Here is a 25,928-nt window from a genome sequence, read left to right on the forward strand (position 1 = left end):
TGTTTACCATTCGGTAAAGTGCAGAGCCTGTGAGAGACTTAGCTGTGTTTTTTGTGTACTCCCTGTTGTGATCTTAGTCTGTTTTTGTATCTGCAAACCTGTGTTCAGGATTACCCATCCATCTGGAACCAGTCTGGTCTGCCTTCTACTGCCTGCCGCCTAGTTAAGTACTCACCTGCTCAACTGAACCTACCTGTTCCTGCAACTGCTGCCTCCTGGATTCCAAGACTGGTCAGTCGTCTTAAGAATCATCACCTCACCTGGACCTCTCTCTGGAACCTACACCGGACCATCGCTGGGCAAGGATCAATCTCGTCATCTCTTCTGTGTTCTGGACTCTTCCCAGTTCTTACTGAACTATCACACGGAATATTACCTGTGCCATACCTGCTGTTCCTCTTCACCGATCCCATACTCGCCTCATTCTCCGTTCCTCAGGTCCTGGCTCCGGTTCCCCTCTGTAAATATTCCTTGGCACTGTAAATAAATTCACTTCCCGTTACCTGCTGGTTTCTGCGTCTGTCTGTGGCCGAACTGCTCGCTTGGGTATATCTGAAACCTGACATACAAAAAATGGATGGATGGACAACAAAAGTCCAACTCTGTCATGCAAACCAAGACATAAATAACAAGAACATTTGTTTGTTTCAGTTCTAAAACTGACAATATATAGAAGAATTGAAGTGTTTCTGTGCTTTTTTTTATTGATTTGTAATGAGTTTACTTAATTTTTTTACAACTTAACTTGCAATTTCAAAAGGTACTAAAAATGGAGGAAAATATAACATTTTAACTATAACAACAAACTGGAATATTAGACTAAGTTAAAAGTTGCTCATGTCAGCAAAAAAGCAGAAGAAGGCGTGGTAGATACATGCATTCATATGGCAGTTTAATGTGTAACCTGTTGAACAGGCACTTTAGAACAGGTAATGACTGTCTTTGTTGGTTGTACTCAGATCGTCTATTTAATGTTCTTGATGCAACAAACCAATGTCAAAAAATGGCACTAACTAACATTGGCTGATCAAAAGCTTTGGGTAAACATTCAGACAATACAAAATAAAGTAATCCAGGACATGGATTACTAAGACTCTACATACAGAAGCCTTCTCAATTCTCAAGAAAAAGTCCAGTTGATTTTGTTGTAGGAAGAATAAACCAATCCAAGAATAAAAATGTATAAACATTTCACATAAATACAATGTCCTGTAGTTTTTACAGATCTAAGGACCTTTTCTCCAATGAGCTTGGTTTTAATAAATGCTGATGTGAACACATTCAATAAGGAACAAGTAAGCTATCAAAACACAATACAAGTCCAGCTAAATTATTAAATGCATGAGTAGAAAAATAGTTGAATTTGATATTAATAGCATAATAATAACAGGAAGAAAGATAATCAAGAAGTCCAAATCGACAACAGAGGATGATGTAGACCTCTACAGTAGCCAACAGTCAGAAACCAGAACTCAGCAGGACAGCTGGATGTTGGCCTGCTGTGTCACAGTCCTCAGTAACAGTGTAGACCTGAAAAGCAAACCATTCGAGCCACATTAGATTTGGGACATTTGGCTCGGAAAAAGATGGACTGGACTATGGGAAAATCTTTAGATTTGCTAAAAGCGTGGGAAAATGCTATCTTGTGTTACCACACCATTCACACCATTGTGGTACTTTAAAGAACGGCCAATTTCATGGCCATGCTTTAAAGTATCACAAAGTGTGGTACAGCTTTACTAGCAGCTTTAGTTTTATATTAGGGACTTAACACTAAAGACAGAGATCTTAAAACAATGAAATTTAAATCCGAAAAAGTGTTTTGTCAGAGCTGCTGAGTGAAGGAGACTTGTGACAACTTGTTTGAGGAACATGATTAAGCAAATCTCACTTTTTTGTGGAAGTTACTTCCTCGGAAAGCCTCTGTTGTCAGACTATTGAGACATCAAGTTGTGTCTGCACTGGTGTGAGAGAGTGGGTGTTTGTGTACATGTTTGTCAGCTTTTCTCTTTGAGGTCAGTCAAAGTCTTGTGATGCAACAATCCCACATGCATGATTGCATATTCAACACAGCAATGACTCACTTTACCTTTTGACTGAGATTTAGCAGATCAGCACTAACTGTGCTGCATGTGGTTTTAATTTAAGGCTCCTGACATGGCGTGCATCGAACACCATACTGTGAAATGGATGAGTGGATTTGCATCAAGGTGTGTGTGTGTGTGTGTGTGTGTGTGTGTCTGTGTAAGTACACAAAAATGTGTGTGTCCAGCAGAGGAGACCACTAATAAGAGGCTAGAAGAGTGACCCTGTGGTCCGTTGAAAGAGCCAATGTGCTGTGGCTGAAAAACTACACACATACACATATGTGTGTATGATCATTCACTTCTGGGTCTGCTTGAGTTTGTTAGTGTATCTTAGTGTGTGTAAGTGTGTATCATGATAACCGCCACCCCCTCATTAACTCCATCATGGCTGGAAACAATCAACCACTTAGCCCGACTTGTAGGCCAGAGTCAGGCGTTGCAGACCTACAGACCTAAAATTAGAGAAGCCTCAATCACCACAGCCTGACGGGCCACAGATTAAATCCAGCTTTCTAAACTTGCAGTATAATCTCAAAAACCCATATCAAAATAGCCTTTTTTACAATTTCAACCAAACATGCTGGACACCAAGAGATAAAACTTGTTGAATAGTTTAGATATTCAATGTGTGATCTTTAAGTTTGGGGTCGATAAAGGGGGGAAAAAACGTTTTCAAATTATGAATATTTAGGTTTCACCCTGGTGCTAGGAATGGAAAAAAGGTAATTGGCGACTGCCTGTTGGTTGGGCCTTTGCTCATGAGATCCATCCTAGCTTGGTCTTAATGAGTTATATGGTATCATCACCCTGTTGACTCATTATCTGCAGAATGCATCACAAAGGTCCAGTGCAATGTGGAACCTAAGTAGTGTTACTGCAACTGGCTATAGGAACATGTAGTGTCTCTTCATCAGCAAGGAAAAAGTCTGAGCTTGTAAAGGTGGTTGAGACAGGGAGAAACTGCTTCTGATATACTGATCAGGTTGTTTAATTGTATGGCTGTTGAAAACCAAACTGGTTCTTCACTATATTTTTAAGGAACCAGTAAAGAACCAGCTCTAGCACTCGCCCTGGTCAAGCACTAGTACCTTTTTAATTGAAAAACCTTATCTGGAGTTGCACTGAGTGGGAGTGTGGATGAGCTTACTCAGCAATGTAGTTTTTCAAGTTATAGTATATGAAGGTGGCTTCCTTGCACCTTTTGGTAAGCAGTCTGACTGTTGTTTGTCCTCATATACATAAAGACAGTATGGAGTTTCAGCCTTCATCAAGTTTTTGGCTGAGAGTTTGGAAAGCACAGAGCCTGGATATTTCATTATTCCAATGGACAAATTCAGTGAAACCAAGAGGGCTAAAACTAGGAAGAATGACCCGCCACCTGAATCAAAGTGGTGTTATATTGTTAGCTAGTCACTGTTAGTCCACAAGAAACCCAGTGTTTGAGTGCAAGCATAATTAATGTGCACTTGGCACCATGGCACTTCAAGTCACATGATAATAATCAGTTACGTAATGAGGTCAATGGATCTGCATCCTTATGTTTTGAACACATGGGGCAACAAAGAAGCCAAGTTGGATGAGATGGATCAGTTGTCAGGGGATGGGATATGGGGTTGGTGAGGCTGAAACGTGACTTTCTGTTAGCTTTAAAAGGATTCTGGCAATTGCCAAATTAATCAGGCAGAGGAGATGATGCTGCCAGCACTATGGGGACAGAAGCTGTTGACATCAATTGAAGATATAGATCAGCGGCAAAACAAATACTCTTAGGATCTTCTTAGCCTGATTGATACATCTTCCATGATGGAAGGAAGCGTTTCTGGGGCAGACCAATGATTCCCAGCAGAGAGTATTTCTTTCAGTTGGCTTGGGAAGGCTTCTGTCTCCAACTAAAAAAGCTAAAGGAGGTGGATAGGAAGATGTAGGTCTTATAAATGCCTCTACCAATTGTTGCCCCAGTGCAACACTACTGTTAGAATATGGATGGATGAAAAATTGATATTGGAAACAAAAATGTTATCAGTATTGTTATATTATTAGTACTAAGGGACCTATCTAGCCTCTTAGTTCATATAATGAATTCTGTTGAATATAAAAATGTAAAAACTTGTGTTGAGGCAATGGGGATTTTCAAATTTATGAAACTATATTCCAAAAACCTTTTGATTTTAAGTTTTGCTTTATAATCGTTTACAACTGAATTTCAAGCAGCAGTGCATTCATTTCTGAAGGAATTTCTATAATCTATACCGGGTGTGTAATTTTCCATTTTCTTTCTTTCAATTTATGCTTTAAGAACTGTATGCTGAAAGTATAAAAACTGAATTTGCAGAAACCACACTGTCAACAGCTCATACTCATTATAGAATAATAAGTGACAATAGCTATGCCAGTCTACAACACAAAATGTAGCAGTTTCACAGTAAAAGCTCCAAAATTGTAGAACTTATTTACTCAAAAAGATGTAAAATTAGTGTCTCTCTAATTGCTTAGGAGAGGTTTACAACTCTTCAAACTGAAATGCATTTCCCTGTGTTAAACACTAGAAGGCATAGTCTGTAAATTATCTGGAATTAGAGGCACAAGCCAGAAAATGACAGATCTGTTCACAATCCTGCTCTAAAACTTTAAAAGCAGCTCAAATTTAATATTGCAAAAGACAGAAAAAGACTGCAAACACAGGTGGCCTTCAATGATATTTTATTTGGCGTTGTTAAACGGCATGAGCTGTAGAAAAGAAGGACTGTGAGATACTTTATACAGTTACACCACAACACATTACTGTCAAGCAGCTGATGAGGAATTATTACTTTTTTTTTCTAATTTACAGAAAATCGGAGCAATGTCACATAAAACTTAAAATGTGCATTTTATATACACACACACGTCCCACAAGTGTGCATAATTTACTGCATTATCTTTTGTGAATGCATGTTAGGACTCACAGAACACATTCACGTAGGACAGTATAATGGGTGCTTTGTGATGCCCATGCACACACACACTCACGCAAACAAACACACACTCAAATACACACACATACTGGTAAGGGGACAGTGAGAGCAGGACAGACTGTTATTCTAGTGCTGGCCGAATGAGCTGACCGTGTAATCTCCAGGGTGGAGTCCATATTGGGTTTCTAGGCAATTCACTGTTTTTTGGCTAGCTAGTTTAGAGATTTACTGTAGCTAAGAAGGAAAAGAGAGAGAGAGAGAGAGAGAGAGAGAGTGCAAGAAGACAACAAGAGAGGGCAGTTTTTTTTCTTTACAGACAAAGCAAAAAAACATGCAGAAACTAAAAAGGTTTTCTTAAACACTAAAACATTGAAGGAGAAAGGCACACCTAAAGATGATTGTTGGTTCTGAGAAGCTTGTGCAGAGAATGAGAAAAGATAAGTGTTCTGCCCATGCCTGTAGGGTATTGTGTTTACTTTCAGAGCAGAATGGGCTATGGGAAGAAGGATTTATTGTGTTTAATGACATGACGGCTTGTGACCTGCTACTGATATTATCTGTCATTGTGGAGCTTGGGAGATAAGTGTACAAAAACTGTCAAAGGTGTCATTGTGAAATGCCTCCACCCACAAACAATTCTTTATCAGCCTAAAAGAAACACAAGATATAGTTTTCAACACATTTGTTGCTGTTTTTTTAAACATTTTTCTTGGTTTAATATGACTCAAATGCGTCAAAAAAGTCAGTTTTGGGAATTTGATTCCATTTTATTATATTTAGCTTGATTTTTGCAACTGAACAAATCTCATTTAACTTAAATAAGTTGGCAAAAATAACACCCAGATTTTCTGACAGCAAAGCAATTGAGTTAGAGGTTATGCCCCATGATGCTATTGCCAAAGTGTTGTTTGGTGTTAGTCTTTTATACATGCTCCCATTTAGTTCTAAATAAATAAATAAAATAAAGCACACATAATCTATTTGAGTGCCTTACTGGACTGTCTGGAAAATTTTAAATTATAAATAGCACTAAACTTTCATTTCAGAATCTAGTTTAAGATTTTATTGATTGTTTTTAAATTATTAAGTGAGTTAACACTTTTGTACCTGTCAGAACCTCTAACTCTGGACACCTAAATGTTCACTGTTGCACCTGAATGTACCGAGGACCAGTTAAAAGCAGAGAGGTGATCGAGCACTCACTGCAGCTGCACCTAACCTTTAGCGCAAAATTTTCACCCCTGAAAAAGGAAGGAAAAATCGAGCTTTCTGATTGGCTAAGGCTGTTTCTATGACATCTAAACTACTGACCAACTAGCAAGATAGCAGAGAAAGCCAGGGCCAGTGTTGCCAACTTAGTGATCAATTCCTTCCAGCAGCTATTTTTCAAAAAAGTGACAAATCTAGGGACTTTTTGTGGTGTTATTGAAAATTTTCGGAGACTGCTGTTAAAGCTCTTTTCTGATGACCAATGGTTGCCGCCGTGGGCCCCTTCCTATACTCAAAGCAGTCACAGGGTCTATGTCAAATAAATCTCACTTGTGGTAAATTGCTGCAAACTGATCAATGGCAGGATGTAAATGTCAAATTTTCCATTTTTAAAATAAATTACTGCACTAAAATAACTAAAACACTAAAGATCCTTCTTTAGTGGGCTGGAACTGTGGCATCAAAAAAATAAATTAATAAACAAAAACTGCAGAAAGAAACTTTGTTTGTAGTTCTATATACATTTCAACTTTTTTACTGACTTTTTGTATCTTCCACAACTATGGCCAAATATGAATATTACAAATATGGTGATTTCACTGGCTGTTATGATAAACTTCAGAGTTGTTTTCCTTCATCTTCTATCATGTTGGAGCCCATAAACACCATATCTTGAATTATAATAACACTAAATATCTGTCTGTCAGCAAAATAGCTCATGAACTTCTTGACAGATTGTGATGAAACTCTCAGAAAGCAATCACTGCATGCACATCTACAGCTGATTAACTTTTGAAGTCAGTCTGATTCAAAATTTCTCCATGAGTTTTTCCAGTTTTCATTCTTGTTCTGTTTTAATTGGATTCTACTATCATGCTCTTGTTTTTGTATGTATTTGGTTCTAGACCTGTTCTTTTATGTGTACAGTTCTCTGGTTGACACTTATTGTTTTTAAAGGTATTCATACATAAATCTGACCTGACTTGACTTGGTTCTGATACGTTTCAAGAATCCCTGTCAAGACCATCAACATTTAAATTACAACGATAAGCACTAATTGTACTCCCAGTCCCACACCTAGAAGCCATGTTGAATGTTTGCCATTCAGAGGACAGTGACCAAGTTGCACCATGTAGAATTGTGTTATAGGTGCATAACTTCTATAAAATCAGAGGGTCCAAAACACCAATTGAACCGTTAAGAGGTTTAGAGCTTTACTAAGCAAATGGCTTATGTTGAGTTAATAGTCTAATTTTTCCACCTTAATTTTTTTCTGTTGTGAGTCCTTGTGTAAGAAGTGGTCCATTTCTTTGGTTATATTTAGGTAGAAATTGCAGTAAAACTCTGGCAGCTGTAGGTGTTAACACGCTGCCATAAAACAGAGCAGACACTGAGTTGTTGGTCTTAAAGATGATAGATACCATTCTGGCTGGTGAGCTAAGGGAGGACAAGACCAAGGACACCAAAACACACACACACACACACACACACACACAGACACACTCACAGATGCATGCAGATTTAGCACCTGCATTCAGCACTCACAACCCCTCCCCTCTTGACAAAATTTGAGAGGGAGCGAAAGGAGAGAGAAGAGGACGAGGGAAAGAGACTACAAAGCCCAAGATTTAAGCTCTTCCACCAAGGGTGAGAACAGATGAAGGGTTGAGTTGGGAGGTGAGAAAACGTTGGGGGAGTGAGTGATACAAAGAAAGAAGTGCAAAGGAGAAAAGGGAGGAGATCAATCTAACTGAGGCAGCGTCACCACATAGACCCTGGGCTGATTTTTTAGGCAGATTCACAAATAAACAAGTGGCCCCAGTTCATGAAAAGACAGTTTCTCTGTCTCATCATGGGAGATTCTGGCTGCATCCTCTCAAGCGAAGCATGACCTCCTGTCAGATGAGACAAACTGACAAAACATGACACAACAGCTGCACAGGCAAACATCTATCAGAATCTAATAACCGAGCCCACTGACATGACTCTAAACATCAAGATAACAGCTTATTTTATATAGTTTTTTTTGGCCAGCCTGGCTTATCAAATTCTTAAGAATGACCTCTCGTCCAATTTTGATTATTCAATGTTTGCTTCTCACCTGAGGCTGCATATGAATGTACTTGATGTGTGTTATATGCTATGATCTTTGATTGCTTTAGCTGATCAGGTCTAGATTCAGCAACACGTGCCCAAAATATCAGGTCAACTAAACACCAGTATATACAGAAAGACCAGGTTAACAGCTACAAAATTGACAACAACTTTTGGTTTGTGCTGAGCTTTCAACAAATAAAAGAGGAGCTACCTCCTACACGAGGTAAAAGAACTATAGCAAAGTTATTTCTTTCTAAAGCTGTCTCATGTTTGTTATAGTGCTTAGAGACAAGAAAATCTAATGTAATATTTCATAATTACCACATAAGTATGTTCATGTGAAGCACTGTAAAAAAAAAAAAAAAAGAATAAAGAAAACGATAATCCTACCATCCATCTTTTTGCTTAAAATGTTTTTTAAGCAGTACTTATGCTAGTTAGCTGTTAATTCATCTTATCCACTTCCAATTTAATCCTGCTGTCTGGCAATTATGAGAACCTGAGACACAGCAGAATATCTTATCTTTTCCTTATCAAACTGACTTTGCTCCAGTCTCTGCAGTCCTCTTTGGTCTTTCTAAAAGACATTTTCCTGGGTGTAAAAGAAGAGACATTTTCCAGTGAGCTTGGCCTTCTCCTTCATTCTTGTCCCTGTTTGAGGTTCACTGCAACCTTTTATCTCCCCTTCTTATCAGGCCAGCGCCAGCTCAGACTCTTTCAGCCTCCCTCTTCGTCTTCAGCGTGTAAAGGAGGAGACATACAGTAAAGAGATCTCTAGACTATTGTCTGTCTCTCACCATATCTCTGTCTGTCTCGCCTCCTAGGTGCCTTTGGCATGAAAGTAAATGCATATGTTTAATCATGTAGTTTGTCACCTCTTTGTTATGAAGGATATCTTTGCCAGTACTTCTGTTGTGTTTTCTTTTTCTGTAGATGTCTGCTAGATATGAGACCTTTAACATGAGTGTCACAGTTGAAAGGAATCAAGAATATTTCGTCATTTCATTGCAGATAGTCAGATAACAGCCTCAAGCTTGAGTGTATGGTAGAAAAACTGCTGTGTGGTATGGTTGAGACGGGATAAGCTCTTTCTTCATTAGCTGTACTACAGAATGACAGCCTTATATCAGACACAGTTTGAGGGTGCTACTTTTTTGATGAACACAATTCAAACCTTTGTAAATAAGAAGTTCTCATTCACCACTTCAGCCTCAACAGCAGCTTCCTGATTTTGTGCATCATATAATTCATGCTTGACTGGGCAAGACTTGGATCCTGTGTGGACTGGAAAGCTAATTGCATACAAGTGAGAGGTGTGATGTTTTAACTATTTTTCATGGAGACACAGAGCCCAGGGGTATATAAAACAACAGTTTTCATAACATCATTAGTTATTTACCAAGGAAAAAAAAATCACTGTGGAACACAGACAAGCTTGTTAAGTACTTTGCAAATACTTGACGCCGTTAAACCAAATGGGAAAAGACAGGAAACTTGGCCCAAAGTAGTTCAGTGATTTACTACCAAGAACCCCACTAGAGCTAAAAGATATGTCTGGGCATGAAGTACCAAAGGGCCAATGTCTGAACCACAAACGGCCCAGTCGAACCTTTATAAAGTCGTAAACGTGCCTGCACTAGAAAAAGTTACTTAAAATAATTCTATAAATGTAAGAAGTAAGCCTGCTATTATACAATGCCCTGCAATGTACGCATATTTGTTTGTTTCTAAATGGCTTTGGTATTAAGGATACATATCAGACAGTTCCCCACTAAAATGTACTTGGATGAAATTCAAATCTTGTTCTGATGTGAACATCACTGTCGACTCTGAGAGGATTCTTTTATCTTTTTGTGCCATTCAGAAGCTGACATTTTTTTTTTACAAAACAAGAAAGAAACTAAAATCAAAACTTGCAAAATTGTTGGCATTTTAGTTGACCTCAGTTGGGCTCGACCGCTAAATCGCAAATACAATACTGTTCTGAAAATATTTAAAATAAAATTATACTGCTCTCATTTGAAAATAATTTCAGTCTATCCCATTTTAAAACAGATTTTTTGAAAAGCATTTTGTTTTGAATTTATGCTGACAACATTTAAAATAAAGAAGTCTCAGAGAAAAAGCAGCAACTACAGCAATGCAACGCACAATCTGGAAAATATTAAACCTAAATCTCTAAAAATCTACTAATTTCATCATCTGTGCCACGTAATCCAAATAAGCTTTCAAACTAGGCCTGTAGAGCACTTACTTACACTTTAAAAAGTGGTAATAGATTATGTTTGTTATCTCGATATAAGGACTAAGCTAGGCTTTAAAGTACTTAAATTTTGTCTTAAGAAAAAAAGAAAATGCAAAAGTGAAATTTAGATTTCATTATTTGATCAAAACATAAACAATCTGAATAGAGTTTTAGCTGTTCTCAACTAATCTGATACTTGGTATCACTGAAGCATCTCTAGAAAACCCACATGTGTGTTTCATACAGTAAATACATACTGCACTTTATATGCTTCCCAGGCACCCCCTTGACATAACAGCAGTGACATTAACACTTAAGGCCTCTGGTGTAATTTCAATAGGCTGGCATTATTCACAGCTGCTTTATTGTTCCATGCAGTAGACTGATTTAATAGCGCTCAAATGTAAAACGGCACCAGGGGTTTTAAACACTGTGTATTAGCAAGGCTGTAGGTCCCAATAAAACACAGACCTCTGTTTCATGAACTGTATATTGACCTCTTTGTAACCCGTTTAAGTAAGCTCACACCTCCATGCTGATAATGAACTGCTCGATGAAGAAGTATATTAGTGGCCAGGTCCAACTAAAAAGTAGCTGGGGCATGAGGCCAAGACAGTAAAATCTATGAGCAAAAATATCTCACAGGGTCCTGCGAAAGTTAAGCAATTAAAATAAAAACGTAGCAGGGGTATTTACAACCAGCGAGCAGGCCCACAGTGGGTGTTAGAGTGATGCTGACAGAGACTGGGAATGGCACCGCTGACGAGAGACAGCGACAGGGTACCACATGATTTAGATACTGTGAAAGAGAGTGCAGGCCTATAATCCTGAAGGCAGAGAACCAGATAGTGACAGAGGAAAGAAGAGGGGCAAAGTCTGGGAATGAGAGGCCAAGAGCCACTAAAAGGAGTCGGCAAAATAGCAGAGAGTGAGAGGGAAAAGAATGATAGAGAGACGTAAAGGCAAAGAGACAAAAAGCAAGAGAGAGACTAAGAGATGGCGAGAAAGCAGCCAGACAAGCAGGCAGACTGTCCGTCTCTGGTTTGTGGGAATGTGGTATAGACACAGTAGTGGGCAGGGTCCCGGCTCTGAAATTAGAGAGTGGCGCTAAGAGAGGGGAGCCAGAGCCAAAGGCCGTCTGGGAGCTGCCAGGGGCTGCATCCCCAGCGCACTGCCGAAGCATGATTTACTGCTGGGCAGCACTACAAACAGCATTCTGCCTTTGGTGAGCTATCTAGCCTACAGCAGCACGCCACCACCCATCGCAAGCTATCGAGTTCACAAAACTATAAAGAGACCACATCAACGGTGGGAAGTGTTGATGTGAGAAAAGTTAGTTCAGCTTAATGCAGAAGGGAGTCAAAGGGAATAGTCAAAAATAGGGTGTTAAGTAACCAGTAGCAAACTGTCAGGGTTTTTAAGGTATTCAAAGAAGGCCTTAAGTGAATGTAAGGATAAAAAAAGGATTTTATACAGTAATTAAAAAAATGTTCCATGGCTTGCTTGTCCTTGTTTCCTGTGCGAGTACAGCTCGTTGGAAATATTCTGTGCTGAGAAATACCAAAAATGAATCAAGCATAAATTTTTGTATGTGGTCTCTGGATTGAATTTCTTCTACGCAGGGTATTCTGAAACTTGACAGAATCCCCAGACCCTTAAAAAAATGAGAGTGTAAGACTAGATAGATGGTTTGGATAACCAAATCAGATTTGGAAGTTGCTTGCTAGAGTATTCTTGGTGGCTTGTAGCTTGTGTTGATCTGCTGCCTTTAGCCACACAGAAAATGGCAGCAGGTGGATATAATATTGTTGCTGAATTATCACTGATGGCCTTTTCCAGATGACTGCTCTTTAAAAAGATGGCCTTTGTTAAAAAAGGTCACCCAACACTCAAATATTTGGTCATGTTAACTCTCATTTTGCTATCTGTTCGGTTGCTAACTAGGAGCAGTTTGGTTCAGGAAGTTCTTCTGCTGCGAGTGCTCGCTGTTTGGGACAGAGTTGGAAATGAACACCATAATAACTTTTAGATAAACAAAGATAAATTAAATATATATGTATATGAACGTATTCAGAAAGACAGAAGGATGGATTTTGTTTTTAAATGAACATCAGTACTTTGTGAATTTTATGTTTTTGGCTGGTTTTGCTGCAGTGGTTCTAATAGTGTTGCATCCTATTTCATTTAACCTGGTTGTTGTTTCCAAACACACACTTGTTACATTAATCTTATAAGTATGTCTTAAAGTTGCTGTGTATGTTGCAATTATCTTGACTTGATCTGTTTTTTTGTCTTGTAACTGATAAAGGTGTGATGTATTTTATCAAGAGAAATTTAAACAGGTGTGTTTGGGTGTAATAGTTGTGAGTAATTTGTATAGAAACAACAACAGGCTGTGTGGTTCCGCCAACTTATTACATATTCAGTTGTGGTTGTTGCCTTAGTTAGAGCTTAGAAGACTATAAGACTGTCTATGCAAGTGTGCATGTGCACGTTTGTGTTTGTGGGGGCTGGGTAGGGTTAGTTGTGGTAGTTATGCTTCACCACAGCAAATAACTATGTACATATGTTGCATGATAAACATAAATGCACTACTGGAGGTTTATCATGCTACAAATCATTTTACAAATACTTATCACAAAAAACTTTTACTGCCTTAGAAAGCTTTATTTATTTATTTGACTTCCGAATGTGTCCTTTGTGGACTATGTGGTGTCAGATGATGTTGGCATTATAAAAGTCTCCTAAATGTAATTATTATAATGAAATCAAGAGGCAGAAGTTTTGAAAAGCTACAGATCAAAACAGTGTCCTGATGGATTACCTACTCATATGATTGAAGATAGTATCCAGGGGACGTTGGTCTGTAGAAGACTGGTGCCTCATTCAGAACGTTTCCTTTTCAGAATGAATGCAAATTGTTTCCTCTGTGCCACCATGAAGCTCAACCATGTGTGCACATGTACATGTTTCTACTCACAGACGTGCGCTAGCAGCTCAAAAACATCTCTGCAGGACAAAACCCAAAGAACTTGATTTAATCAGGAAAGGAAAACTTCTTAGCTGTATGCTGGGTCATTGTGTTGTGCAGTACAAAGCCAAGTGCAAACATGCAGGGAGATTCTGTCAATGCTTGTCTGCAGCATCAGTGAGTAAAAGTACAGCCAAAGCATTGAGAGAATGTGTGTTTTAAGATTGGTATGTGTCTGCGTGTGTGTGTGTGTGTGTTGATGCGCTTCCTTTGCCAAGTTTCCTCTCTTTGTTTAGACCGGTCTGGTCAGTCCAGCTCCCCACTGAGCATGCAGTGGCCAAACACACAACACAGCAAAACAACAGGGTTCTCTTAGGGCAGAGAAGTGCTGGGAAATGGGAGTAAATGGGAGTTTGGAGAAGGAAAAAGTATTGTCCATACAAGAACACAGAAAGAGAGGGGGACCAAAGAATTAGACAGAGACTATAGTGGACAAAAGGAGGTGGGATGGTAACAGGGTAACTGGGTAAATTATCTGTTGATGTAATGTATTTCGGTAAAAGGTTTTAATTATCTTGTAATTCTTAGCCCACAACAAAAATAAAAAAACTGAGTCAGACAATAATGTCCTTGCTCATGTCTATGTGTGTCTGGTTGTCTGTTACACAATTCAAGATGGCTGCCACCGCCAACTGACCTGTTAACACACAAACATGACTATAGTTCAGTCAATTTTACAGATATTGACCTAAAAATCGGGTGTGGTTTTAGCTGAGGTACATCCTAAGCACATATCAAGAGTACACTGATTAACTTTTGGAGTCAACCCGATTAAAAATGGCCACCACAGCTCATCAACTTGACGAAACACAAAGATTGGCTCTAACTCAGTCAGTTTCACAGACAGTGAGCTAAAATTTGCTGCGGTGGTAACTGAGTCATTTGCAACACATACCCTGAGCGTGCCATCTCGAATGGCACATGCTTTTTTTAACGTATGACCAAAACAGCTACAACTCTATCATTTCTCAACATAAGATGACCTAAAACTCTCGTTATATGCATAAGCCTTTAATTTAAAGGAAAGTTTTATCCTCCCAACGTAAAATCATTATTACTCAAACTCAAGACAGGCTGGTAAATGACCTCAACTCAATATCTACACAAAGCAACAGACTAGAAGTGAGTAATTAAATTCTTCATGTTGTTTTTTACATTTTTGGTTCCTGTAACCCCAGTGTGCTTCAGTGTGTGGAACACCAACATGAGGTTGCGCAAAGATTGAAGTTTGATCAAAATTAATGTCCGCTTTCACCAGGGCTCGAGAAGATCAAAGATGTCCACTGCTGTTTTAAATCTTCTGGATCTTTTCAGTAATTTTAAGGAGGCAGAAAAACAAGCCCCTTTCCATGAATTTAAGTGAGCAAGAACAATAAGCACAGTGAGAATCTCTTCAAATCTTTGAACATTTTACAAACTGTTAGGTGATTCATCACCATGTTTAGGTAAAAATAAAGATTCCTATTAGTGAATTTGAATTTGTTGTTTGGTCAAGAAATTCTTTTTTTCTTTTTTCTTTTGAGAGAAAATAACTTTGCACTTCTTCATATTGTGCGCTCAACAGGTTGCAGTAAACTTCTTGAGAGTTTTAAGCAGATTTCAAGCAGAACATTGTTTTTAAACCAATCTTGGATCAGCTGAAGTATATATTGTATTTTAGGTTGAAAATAATAATTGCTGGATGGACAAACGAGTGTGTGTTTGTGTGTATATAAAACTGGGTTTATATATATTTATATATATATATATTTATATATATATATATATATATATATATATATATATACATGTGCTTGGACATCTACTTGTAAATCTTAATTGGTCTAATATTTAAACCTGTGTTTACAGCACCAGACCCTTGTCTCTAAACGCTCAGCACTGGCTCTGTATCCGACCAGTCTAAACACACACACACACACACACTCACACAAAAAGAANCACACACACACACACACACACACACACACACACACACACACACACACACACACACACACACACTGCCCCCCTCAGAGCCCTGCTCTCTGAGACATGGGGCCTTGAATGCCTCACAGACTCCTAACAAACACGATTCTCTGTCTCAACCCTCAAGTATTCGCAGTATTTAGCCTTGCTGTAATTTACAACATACTTACCTAATTGAGATGCTATTAAGGTCAGAGGCACAGATTCTTCTCCGTACGCCCCATGCAAATTCACATGGTGAGCGAGACATACACAGAGCAGCATAAATGCCCTAATATAGAAGGGTGAAGTCAACCACACAGCGTGAGTGATCTATGGTCAGCGTAGTGTACTTAGAGAAACATAAATAATGAAAGATGAGCAGAGACGTGCCTGTGCTGGCCCAGAGGGCACATTACAGCTCGCTTTCCTGGAAACTGACAATGGATTCACGCCGGCAGTTTTGAAACATGAATGTACAACATTATTTGATAACCTGATTAGGCTGAAGACGCTAATAAAATCTAATTAACTGTGTCCTAAATTAATTTTATTGAAACCTGTTTCGTGTCGATAAAGTGCAGAGATAACGTGAACCGATGATGCAACAATCTGCTAACTTGTAAAATGTAAACCGAGACACGTGTTATTGATTTAAATAGGGTTTGTTAAAGTGATTTATTCTTGTTGGTTGTATGAAAATCTAACACTTATAAAAGCAACTCGCTGAATCAAAACAAAAGAAGTTAAAGTTGATTGATATATATATGTATATATATATTCTTCCAGAATTAAGCAATTGTATTGTTTTATTGTTTAAGAGTAACACACACACACACACATATATATATATATGTCACCAGAGTTAAACTTTTGTCTAATTGATGACTGAAGATCATTATGTATTACTGATATATTGATTCTTGTAAAAAGAAAAAGCAGCCCTCTTGCACACCAGCTCTGTTGTTAGGAGGTAATGCAGCTCCTTTATACCATCTTGATGATACTAATGGAATTACAATGTTCGGTCACAAGGTCCGAAGAGACATTAGTCTAAAATGATGATCTTAGTTTAAAACACTGGCATTGAAGGCAGTGGATATTAGGCCTCCTTAAAAGAAATGCTGGGCCTTTAATTCAACAAGTTTGTGTTATTTTTCTATGTACTACAGCAACACCAGATTTGCATGCAAAAATTGTAATTGATAAGCAACTAACAGTTTTTCAACAATGACCTGATAAAAATATTTATTTTTCAAAAAAAGTTTAGTTTATTTTGTATTAATTTAAAGTATCCAGTTACAGATGTAATGCAACATGTTCGCCAGTTACGCATTCAAAGTAGAGGCGTAGCGTTGTGGACATATATAAGTGCCCTGTGAGAAACATTTAACTTTGCACAAAGTAAACTTTACCTCCTATTTAATTAAAGGCTGCAGTTGCTCAGTCGCTCCAGGCAGCATCACACCCCACAGAACTTCTAAGCTCGATTCACACATATAAGAGTCGTGAGTCTTACTTAGATTGACATTTATAGGTTATCTGAAAGCATACAGTTCTAATTTTTCAGCCCACGCTATATTTAACATGAAGACAAAATATTTTGCTCCCATAAAACAGTAGTAGCAGTAAGCTGATTTCACCCTAAATCAAATAACAAACTACCCCCCTCTAAAGTCCACTCTGAAGCCCAGACCCTGTTTGAGCTTGTCATTTAGATATTTTTCATCAAGTGAGCCTGACGGAAAGATAACACGCTGTCACAGAGTGCCATCCATCTTTGTTTCCTAGCTACTCTTAGAGAATTCAATCTCGAGAGTGTGGGGTTAGACCCATCGGTGATTAATCAGCTCCGTGTTCATTTGTGTGTGTGAGTGTGTGTGCGTGCTCAAATATGTGTCTTTGTCTTGTGTGCGATAAATCAACGTCTAACCCGATTACAGGACACTGAATGGCCCGAACCACCTTCGGCCCATAGAAAATAAATTAATCTACAATTGATTTGCAGACAATACTTGGACAGGAAAATTACTCCATCAAAGTCAGCCGGAACATTAAGAGGATGGTAAATCTGCTGTTTTACACGGGAAGAGGGAGCAGAAAGTTGGTATTTATCCAAAAGGGAAAGAAATAGCTGAAGGCTGACCAAGAGTGAGTACAGAGATAGGCATGGAAACGCACGCACACATGCACCAGGGCTCACGGTTTGTGAATAATTCCTTGAATCTCATTCAAAAGTGATTCAGCAGTGACATAGGGGATTTGCTTTGTGAGTGATTAGATTTAACTTTATGAGCAAAAGGTGGTGTAACTAAGAAAATTGCACAACATTACGAAGAATGTGTCAAGGCAAACACCTCATTGTTAGAAATTCTTGTGCAAACAAGTTATTTTAATTTTATGCTGTTATTTCTTTGTTATGTTTCCACCCTGCAGGGCACTTTTCCTAAACAGAAAACATGACAGATTTTGTGTAGCAAATTATAAATAACGATTTCATCTCTGGAAAAATGATTAAATGTGTCTCTAATTACAATTTTCCACAACTCTTAGAATCAAACCAACTTTCAAAAATTGAATTATCATATATTTTATCACTCTGACTATTACAAAATATTAATTTTCACTGTTCTATTGGAATTTTATCTGATAAATTTATCAATAAATTGTTTGTCTTTCAATTGCTTTTACCAAATTTTGGCTTTGACACATAAAGGTGACGTAAAGGCTTTTGCAGGGGCTGCTTCAAATCTGTGGGAAAGCTTACCTTTTCATATACAGACCACTGAAACTGTTGAGTCTTTTAGTCTGTGCTTAGGCCTCATCTATTTTCCTTGGCTTCTGAATCGAGCAGAGTATGAGAACCAAATAGAGCTGATAGTTGTATTTGGTGTCTGTCAGGGAGGGGGAGTATAGACCCAAGGATGCAGACTGAACACAAGGCCTGACAGCACAAAATAAGGAGTTTAACAACCAATAAAACAGGTGACTGGGCAGCAAACAAAAACAAAGAGAACTAACCAACGAGGAGCATGCAGGGAACAGATATACAGGAAATCAGGGTGACGGACTGACAAATGAGAGGAAACCAAGTGTATAAGAAGGCAAGGAGGAATGATCACTAGTGGAAACATCTGAGACAAATGAACACATGAGGAGCAAGTGAAAATGATTATCTGAAGGTAAGCATGACTGAGGGGAAGATGGCCAAAGACACAAGGAGACACTGAGTAACAGAACAAACTGAACACAAGAAACCTCAAAATGAAAGAACAAGGAAACATGGTAAAATATGGTCACAATTATAAAAGGAATGAAACAAAACCAACCAACAGCAAGCAAAAACCTAAGAATATGACAGTCTCTTTGTTTTTTATTTGAGCTTTTATTGGTTCTTTTAATTTCTCTTGTATATTGTTGCTTTTTATTGTTGTATTTACTTTTTTTTTTACTAAACTGTAAAACATTTTGGTTAATTTTAGTTGTTTTTATTGTACTATAGAAATAAAACGGACACTGGCATTGATCAAAGTTGCAAATTCTGATTGTATAGTTGTGTATTTTGTGGTTGCATAGTTCAGTTAAGGTCAACCTTAACTTTGATAGGTTGAATTTGTGTGCTTTTTTCTTGCTTAAAGGCATTGTCTTTCTGCAAGTGAAAGTTGGAACCAGCCAAAGAATTTCTTGGAGGTTTAGAAAAACACTGCATGGCTATTTTATCCTGTTTAGGGCTGTAGGGAGTTGATGCCTATCTCCATCAGTTAACAGGCAAGAAGCTGGCTTCACCCTGGACAGGTCACCAGTCCATCACAGGCCCATACAGAGACACACAAACACCTCTAAAGTCAGCTGAAAATCTCCAGTTAAACTAACATGCCTGTTTTTGAACTGCGGGAAGAGACTCAAAGAAAAGCCATGCATGCATTAGGAGTACATGTCAAATTTTGTTTTTGCAAGGCCAATTTTTAAAAATCATGTTTTTGTGTGTGCACAACTTACTGTACTTTAGGCCTTGCGCATTATTTTGTTGCACACCTCCACCTGCATCGTACCGACTCCATGTTCAAAATTTTATCTACTGGAGTACAAATTTGAAATGAAGAGGAAGATTCAAACCATTTTTTAACCTTCCCGAGGCCTTTGGGTCAAATGGACTCGAAGTTCTCTTCCTCTCTTAAGTTACGAGGGCTTCAGGAGGGTTAAATGCTTTTTAAAATGTATTACAGCTCTTGCGCTCTTGAGACAGTATGAGACACCAGCAACAACTCTGTGAGTTCAACAATCTGTGTCATGATGTGGAGTGACGAAAGTGACCCCAGAGCGCAGACTCATGTTAACAAACAATAATTTATTAAAGAATGAAGCACAAAACAAAAGCTGACGTGGCAGCAAAAACAAAATAAAGAACAAACTAAAACTAACCTAAATAGAAACATGGACAAGCAGGACGGAAAACGAACAACCAGAAACGAGCTACAAACCAGAGACAATCCTTAGACAATGGACCAGCGAGGTATGGAGAGAAATGACCGGGTTTTAAAGACTGGGGATAACGAGGTGAGTGGGAACAGGTGGACTGATTGCTAAGTAGGGACAGGTGAAGATGGGCGTGTCTGACAGAGAAGTGAATGACTGGGGGAGAATGAACATGAACATGAACATGAGACAAAAACGAAAAGTACAACCAAACAAAACAAAAACCAAAGAACTAAAATCAAAATAAAACAAAAACAAAACCTAGAAAAAAAACCAAATCACCACAATCTGTACTTTTTCATTTTTACTCGAGTAAGATTTTTAACATCAGCACATTCAACAGTTTTCTTTTTCTTTTCATAACTGCAACACACCTTTACTAAATAAATGTTGTGTGTGCGTATGCAGCCTGAGTTATTCTGCATTCATTTTATTGTTCCAATGACTCAACTGGCTATAAAAATGTCTAATTATACGTCAGTCTAACCAAGTGTCTGACTTGATTTATCACATCAAAAACCATTTTCATCAGTAAGTAGACAACAACTCATGTCAACTTCTTTTCCACAGTGTAAATGAAGGCAAGGGTCAACAGGTTCGTCCCACTGCTGCCTGAAGGGAAAAAGAAAGCCTTCTTTTGTGCAACAGGTGTGCAGCCCCGCCAAAAACCATCAAAACAAGAAATTCACACAAGCAGAAAAATACGACTGGTAATGGGAGGACCCTGAAGTGAGGAAAATAGTAATTACAAAGGATTATTGAATCAGAGTGACGTGTGAATGTTTTTGCAGCTCTTTTGCTGTTGCACTTTGTAAAAAAAAGCTTGTTGCACCAAAGCTTGTTGTCTGCCTCTCTGAGTTCAATCTTGTATTCTCGCTTCACGTTAAGGCAGACGTCAGGGAAAAAGAAATGAAACAGTAACGAATGACAGTATTACAGGTTGGATAGACATGTCTAAATACAGGTTTGTGTTTTCAATCAGGAGACCGTGATTACAACATGTAGCCTGAAGCCATTGGGCTGTGACTCAGTCTCTGAGGGAGGTCCTTGGGCTTTGAGCATACACTGGTTCAAGACCATTACCCCTCTCTCCGAAACAAAGAGGTCTGAGAATGACTAACGCATGCAAACAGTAGCGTTAATGAGCGCATAGAGATGGTAAGGTAAATATTCAGGCGAGTGAGGGAAATCCTGAGCTGGCTGACATGAATAGAGTGGCTGCAGAATGCATTGTTCTATTGTATAGGAATTGTTTTCATGTGAGAAAAACCTTACATCAAGGTAAGTATTTGGTTCAAAACATTAGGTTTCATAGTATAAAAACAAAAAAATAACAAAAAAGGCAAACAACGAATGTGCAAGTGAACTTCAACATTTCTCAAAACATTTCTCAGGCCCTGCTTATTCATGAATTATCTCTAAAAACATTAGATTTTCTGATGTTAATTGTGAAACAGTTATACATTTATATGGTAATACTATGTTCATTGAATTTAATGTAGTTTCCATGCCAGGCCACGAGCTGATGTTGTGTTGTTTGTATTTCAACGACACATGCATGCACCAGACACTTTAGTTTTGAGCATGAAAACAGTGACATCTAATAGGGTGAATACATGAACGTTCGTTTGAACCGATGATGTGGTTGGACTGCTCCTAAAAAAAAGAGTGAGTAGCACAAACAGTACTCTGCTATCCGCCAGTGTTACTGTTATTGATGGACTCGCATGTGTGCAGAATAACTAATGACTGACTGCAACCACGGTGACAACTTATGTGACATTTCACATAAGTTGAGGTTTCCCTTGAAATGATGCTGAAAATTTCCAAAAACTTCCACTCTGAGACCTGGATTTAAAACATTTCAGTGTCAGAGAATACGACTGCTGTTGTCGTGTACACAAGTGGCCGAAACTCAACAGAAATGTTTCTGTTTCACTTAAAAAGCAATGTCCTGTAAACAGGGCCTTAAAGTACAAAGATTTATTTCCTTTTTGGTAATTCAGGAAGACAAAAAAAAGAGAAATATCCTAAAACCAGCACATTTTATAGTGTAATATTTGTGATTGTACAGAATCGTGAGGCAGGTTGCTAAATGCTTTCCTAAATGAGATAATAGACACCTCACACCCTCAGGCTTCATAACACAGCTGCTGCCAATTGGCTATGCCTCACTGCATAAAGACTTTTCTCTTTACTTCTCCATAATACTCTCATATTCAGTTGTGAAAAAAAAAGCATTCAAGAATTGATACCAGCGATGCCCTGCCTAGGATTACAGGGAAAAAGGCTGAGTGGAAAATATGAAACATTACCCAAAGAGCTCAGAAAGAAAAACATAATGAGGAAAAAAAATGGTGTACAGCCTAAACATACCTCTGGATCCCTGCTCATAAGGAGGTGCATGTTTGGCACAAACGGAGCGAGCTCAGCCACAGTGGCAGTCAGCCACCACTCATACATCTGATAACATAGGCGAGCTGCGTTATCAGATAAATCACATTTCCACACACACAAAGCAGCTTTGCTGTGAAACAACACATACCTTTGCTTCTAAACACCTCAGGTAATCTAATCGGACTTGTACTTAAAATGGAAACACACACACACACAGAGCGGGGCGTGCCTACCTTATCTTCCATTCTGATCAGTCGTGCTCCAATTGTTGGGAATTCTTTATCTTCCCCCTTTCCTGGTGTTTTTAAAAAAGACAGACAGAGCATTTTTATACAAACACTTCAAAATATTACTAACATTTTTTAATGACTTGAATGAACAGGCATGGTCAAAAGCTGATGCAGAACAGTGCAATTGCCACACTAATACAATACAAACAACAAAAAAATACTTTAGTCCTGAAGGTATAACACTGAAAAATGATCACTTGTAAATGTTTGTCAAGCAGTGATACATGTACTTAACAAGAAACCTAAAATCATCAAGAAAGTTATAATAATAAAGTTATTGTGGTGTAAAATCCATTCTGATAAATGTAAAATTGGACTGATTGTTTTGTTTCATTTTTTCAGCTTGGCATCTTATTCATTTAAGCATTTTATTGTTTGTTTATTGTTGTGTTATGCTTAGTTTTGCACTATTCAGTTAGTATAAAGTGATGTTAAAACATGTTGAATTTTTAATTGCAGTTGAAGGAGTCAGCATAATTTTGAAAGTTTGAAAGTGACCAAATAAATGTGTGTCGGGCAACAATTTACACAGAAGTGCCAATATATGGCAGCGCCACATCTTTTGAAACACATCAAGACAGAAACGAAAACATGCGGCATCGTTCTTTTTTTTTTTATCTCGTATTTAGTCTGGCAGTGCTTGTGCATGTGTGAGGAATAAACAGTCGGAGTGAAGAGTGATGGTTGTCTATCAGATGGAGACTGATGTGTTTTCTGTGTATTTACCTGGCAGAAACATTCCTGGCTTCCCCAGCGTGCCGTCCAGTCTATGGGGTGGAGGAAAGGTAAAAACTCAGTTGGTATGTAATTTCAACTGATGAACAAAGCAAGACAAATAAGAAAAGATCAATTATCATTGCATAAAATAAAACCTGAAATCTTTCAAAGGTTTGTACATTAAAACCAGATGTGTTCTGGATGGGTCAGGGAAACAAGTACATGTACAGTCCTGCTCACCATTATTGGCACCCCTTCATGATTTGCATAGCTGAGTGAATATCTTCATGATCATTCATTGGTTAATTCATGTCACATGTGTGGAGGCAGTCCATCACAAGTGATCTTTATGTGTGATTTGCAACAGGTGAGCCAAATTAGGTTTGTATATTGATTTGCAGCAAAGGGTGCCAATACCATTGGCATGGTAAAAATTATGTTTTTCTTTGTTTATCTTTTTAAATGTTTTTGATCATTTGCTGTTTTGCATCAAGCACAAGCTATCAGCAATAAAATGTTGTTTCACTTGATGAATTTCCTTTAGTAAATATTCCATTATATGTACTTAAACTTCATGGGTGCCAATAATGGTGAGCAGGACTGTACATGTATGATGGATTGTCCTGCCCAGTTACTTTGGCTAGCTGTACATTTATAGGTTAGGGTGAAAATATTTTTTGCATTATTGCTTGTCTACATGAAGCTATACTGCCTACTGCATGACCAAATTATTAGTCAGCATCTCCTGACTAATAATTTGACTAATGATCTGATTTCACAATCTTAAACATCTTAAACCCACCAGTTTACGACAAAACTGGTGGGTTTTGTCGTAAACTGGTGGGTTTAAGATGAGTGTTCAACCTCTCCAATACGGGCGATTTCCAGTTTCACGACAAAATGTGAAAACAAAATATGTATCTGTGTTTATGTGAGTTTTAAAAAGATACTTTTTATAACCTGAATAATCACTCATTAGAAATATTTATTGTCTTTAATCAGACATTTTTAAATATTGGCTCATAAGAGCCACATCTTTAATTATCTCATCATTTCACTTGTTTTTAAATAATTTAATAAATTAAATAAACCAAATTTCACATAAATTAATAAATTACACATTTATGTAAAAGGGAACAAAACGCAACTTGTCTATATATATATATAAATATATATACATACAGCTAATGTACAACAGTGTGCCAACAGATACATGATGATCCATCATAAAAATATGTTTTTAGATGAAATGTATATACATTGACTTGATGTGGGTGTCTGATGTAAAACAGCCAAGCAATAAATGCAAACTATGAAGTTGCTTTTAAAAGGGCGATGCTTTGTTTCAGCCTTGCCTCCACACGGAATTTGCATTTTAGGAACCCCAAAACAATATTTTTTGATTCCAGATTTTAAAAAATCTTTAAACTCCAGCTTTGAGTTTTTGTATAGACAGCCAAAATGCAACATTTTGAAAACAAACAATGGCCTAGTCTCACCACTAATCAAAGCTGCGATCCAATGATGTCTTTCTTTTCTTGTTGTGTTTACAATTTGCACCCAACAAACAAGCTTTGTTTGCATGCATCACACCGTTTTCCTGTTTTTGATGTCTTTTTGTGGCACCATTCCAGCACCACGTACAGGTCTTGGATAGCTACTACAGTGTTTTGGTTTGTTTTTGGTGTTTCTGTGTGATTGAAAACGTTTCTAGAGACAGTGTTGTGTTTACAAGGATATCTTTGGACATAAATAAAAAGAGGACAAGTTCTAAATCACGTAGCTTGTGACATATATAGAAGAAAGCCCAGAACAAAGTCAAAGCTTCCACCTTCTCTGCAGCTCCTTGATGCGGACCATCATGTTGAGGTGACCCTGGGAATACTGCTCGATCACGTCTCGCACATCGTAGGGCTTCCGGGCTTCCTGTGGATCCATGCACGCACACAGACACACGCACAAGAAAAACACACACACGGTGGGACACAAAAGCCATTGTCAATCACAACCTCTGTTGCTTGGTCCCCCGAAAACATCCCCAACCCCGTTGGGTGCAAAGGGTTCATTGTCAGCTCAATGTGTGTTTTGTGTGCATGTGCATGTGCATGTGTAAATGTGTGCATGTGTGCGCACTGAGAAGCACACGGTCAGCCGTGTTAGGGGTCTTTTCACAGCTTTGTTTAGTATGACGTTGACACAAGGGGTATTGGAATGAACCCAATGAACCCTTTAGGGTATCCCTGGTAGACTATTATAGTCTCTGCAGCTGAGATCACTTAGGCCATAATTGAAAACATGTAGAATACTTGAAAACATAAAAAAAAAATAAAAACCTGTCTGCTTAAGGAACCATTAAGAAGAATGTTTAACATAAATCTAATTGACTAAGAACTTCATGAATGATTATTTTTAGTTATGTCTTTTACTCTACATTTTTATGCATTACTGTTTTAGCTGACTTTTGTCCATGACACCAATAAC

General features: G+C 38.1%; 1 protein-coding gene across 2 annotated transcripts in view; it reads right to left on the minus strand.

Annotated features, from left to right (window-relative positions):
- Positions 1-25,928, minus strand: part of kcnq1.2 (potassium voltage-gated channel, KQT-like subfamily, member 1.2) — a 216,516-nt gene that overhangs the window by 78,919 nt on the left and 111,669 nt on the right. For both annotated transcript variants that reach the window (XM_025010106.2, XM_017434243.3), the window contains 3 exons: positions 25,279-25,373; positions 23,457-23,497; positions 22,674-22,735 (listed from right to left, as the gene is read on the minus strand). In XM_025010106.2, coding sequence (XP_024865874.1) covers positions 22,674-22,735; positions 23,457-23,497; positions 25,279-25,373 — 198 coding nt within the window. The remainder of the gene's footprint in view (positions 1-22,673; positions 22,736-23,456; positions 23,498-25,278; positions 25,374-25,928) is intronic.

This window comes from Kryptolebias marmoratus, linkage group LG11, assembly GCF_001649575.2.
Source record: "Kryptolebias marmoratus isolate JLee-2015 linkage group LG11, ASM164957v2, whole genome shotgun sequence".
Lineage (NCBI taxonomy): Eukaryota > Metazoa > Chordata > Actinopteri > Cyprinodontiformes > Rivulidae > Kryptolebias > Kryptolebias marmoratus.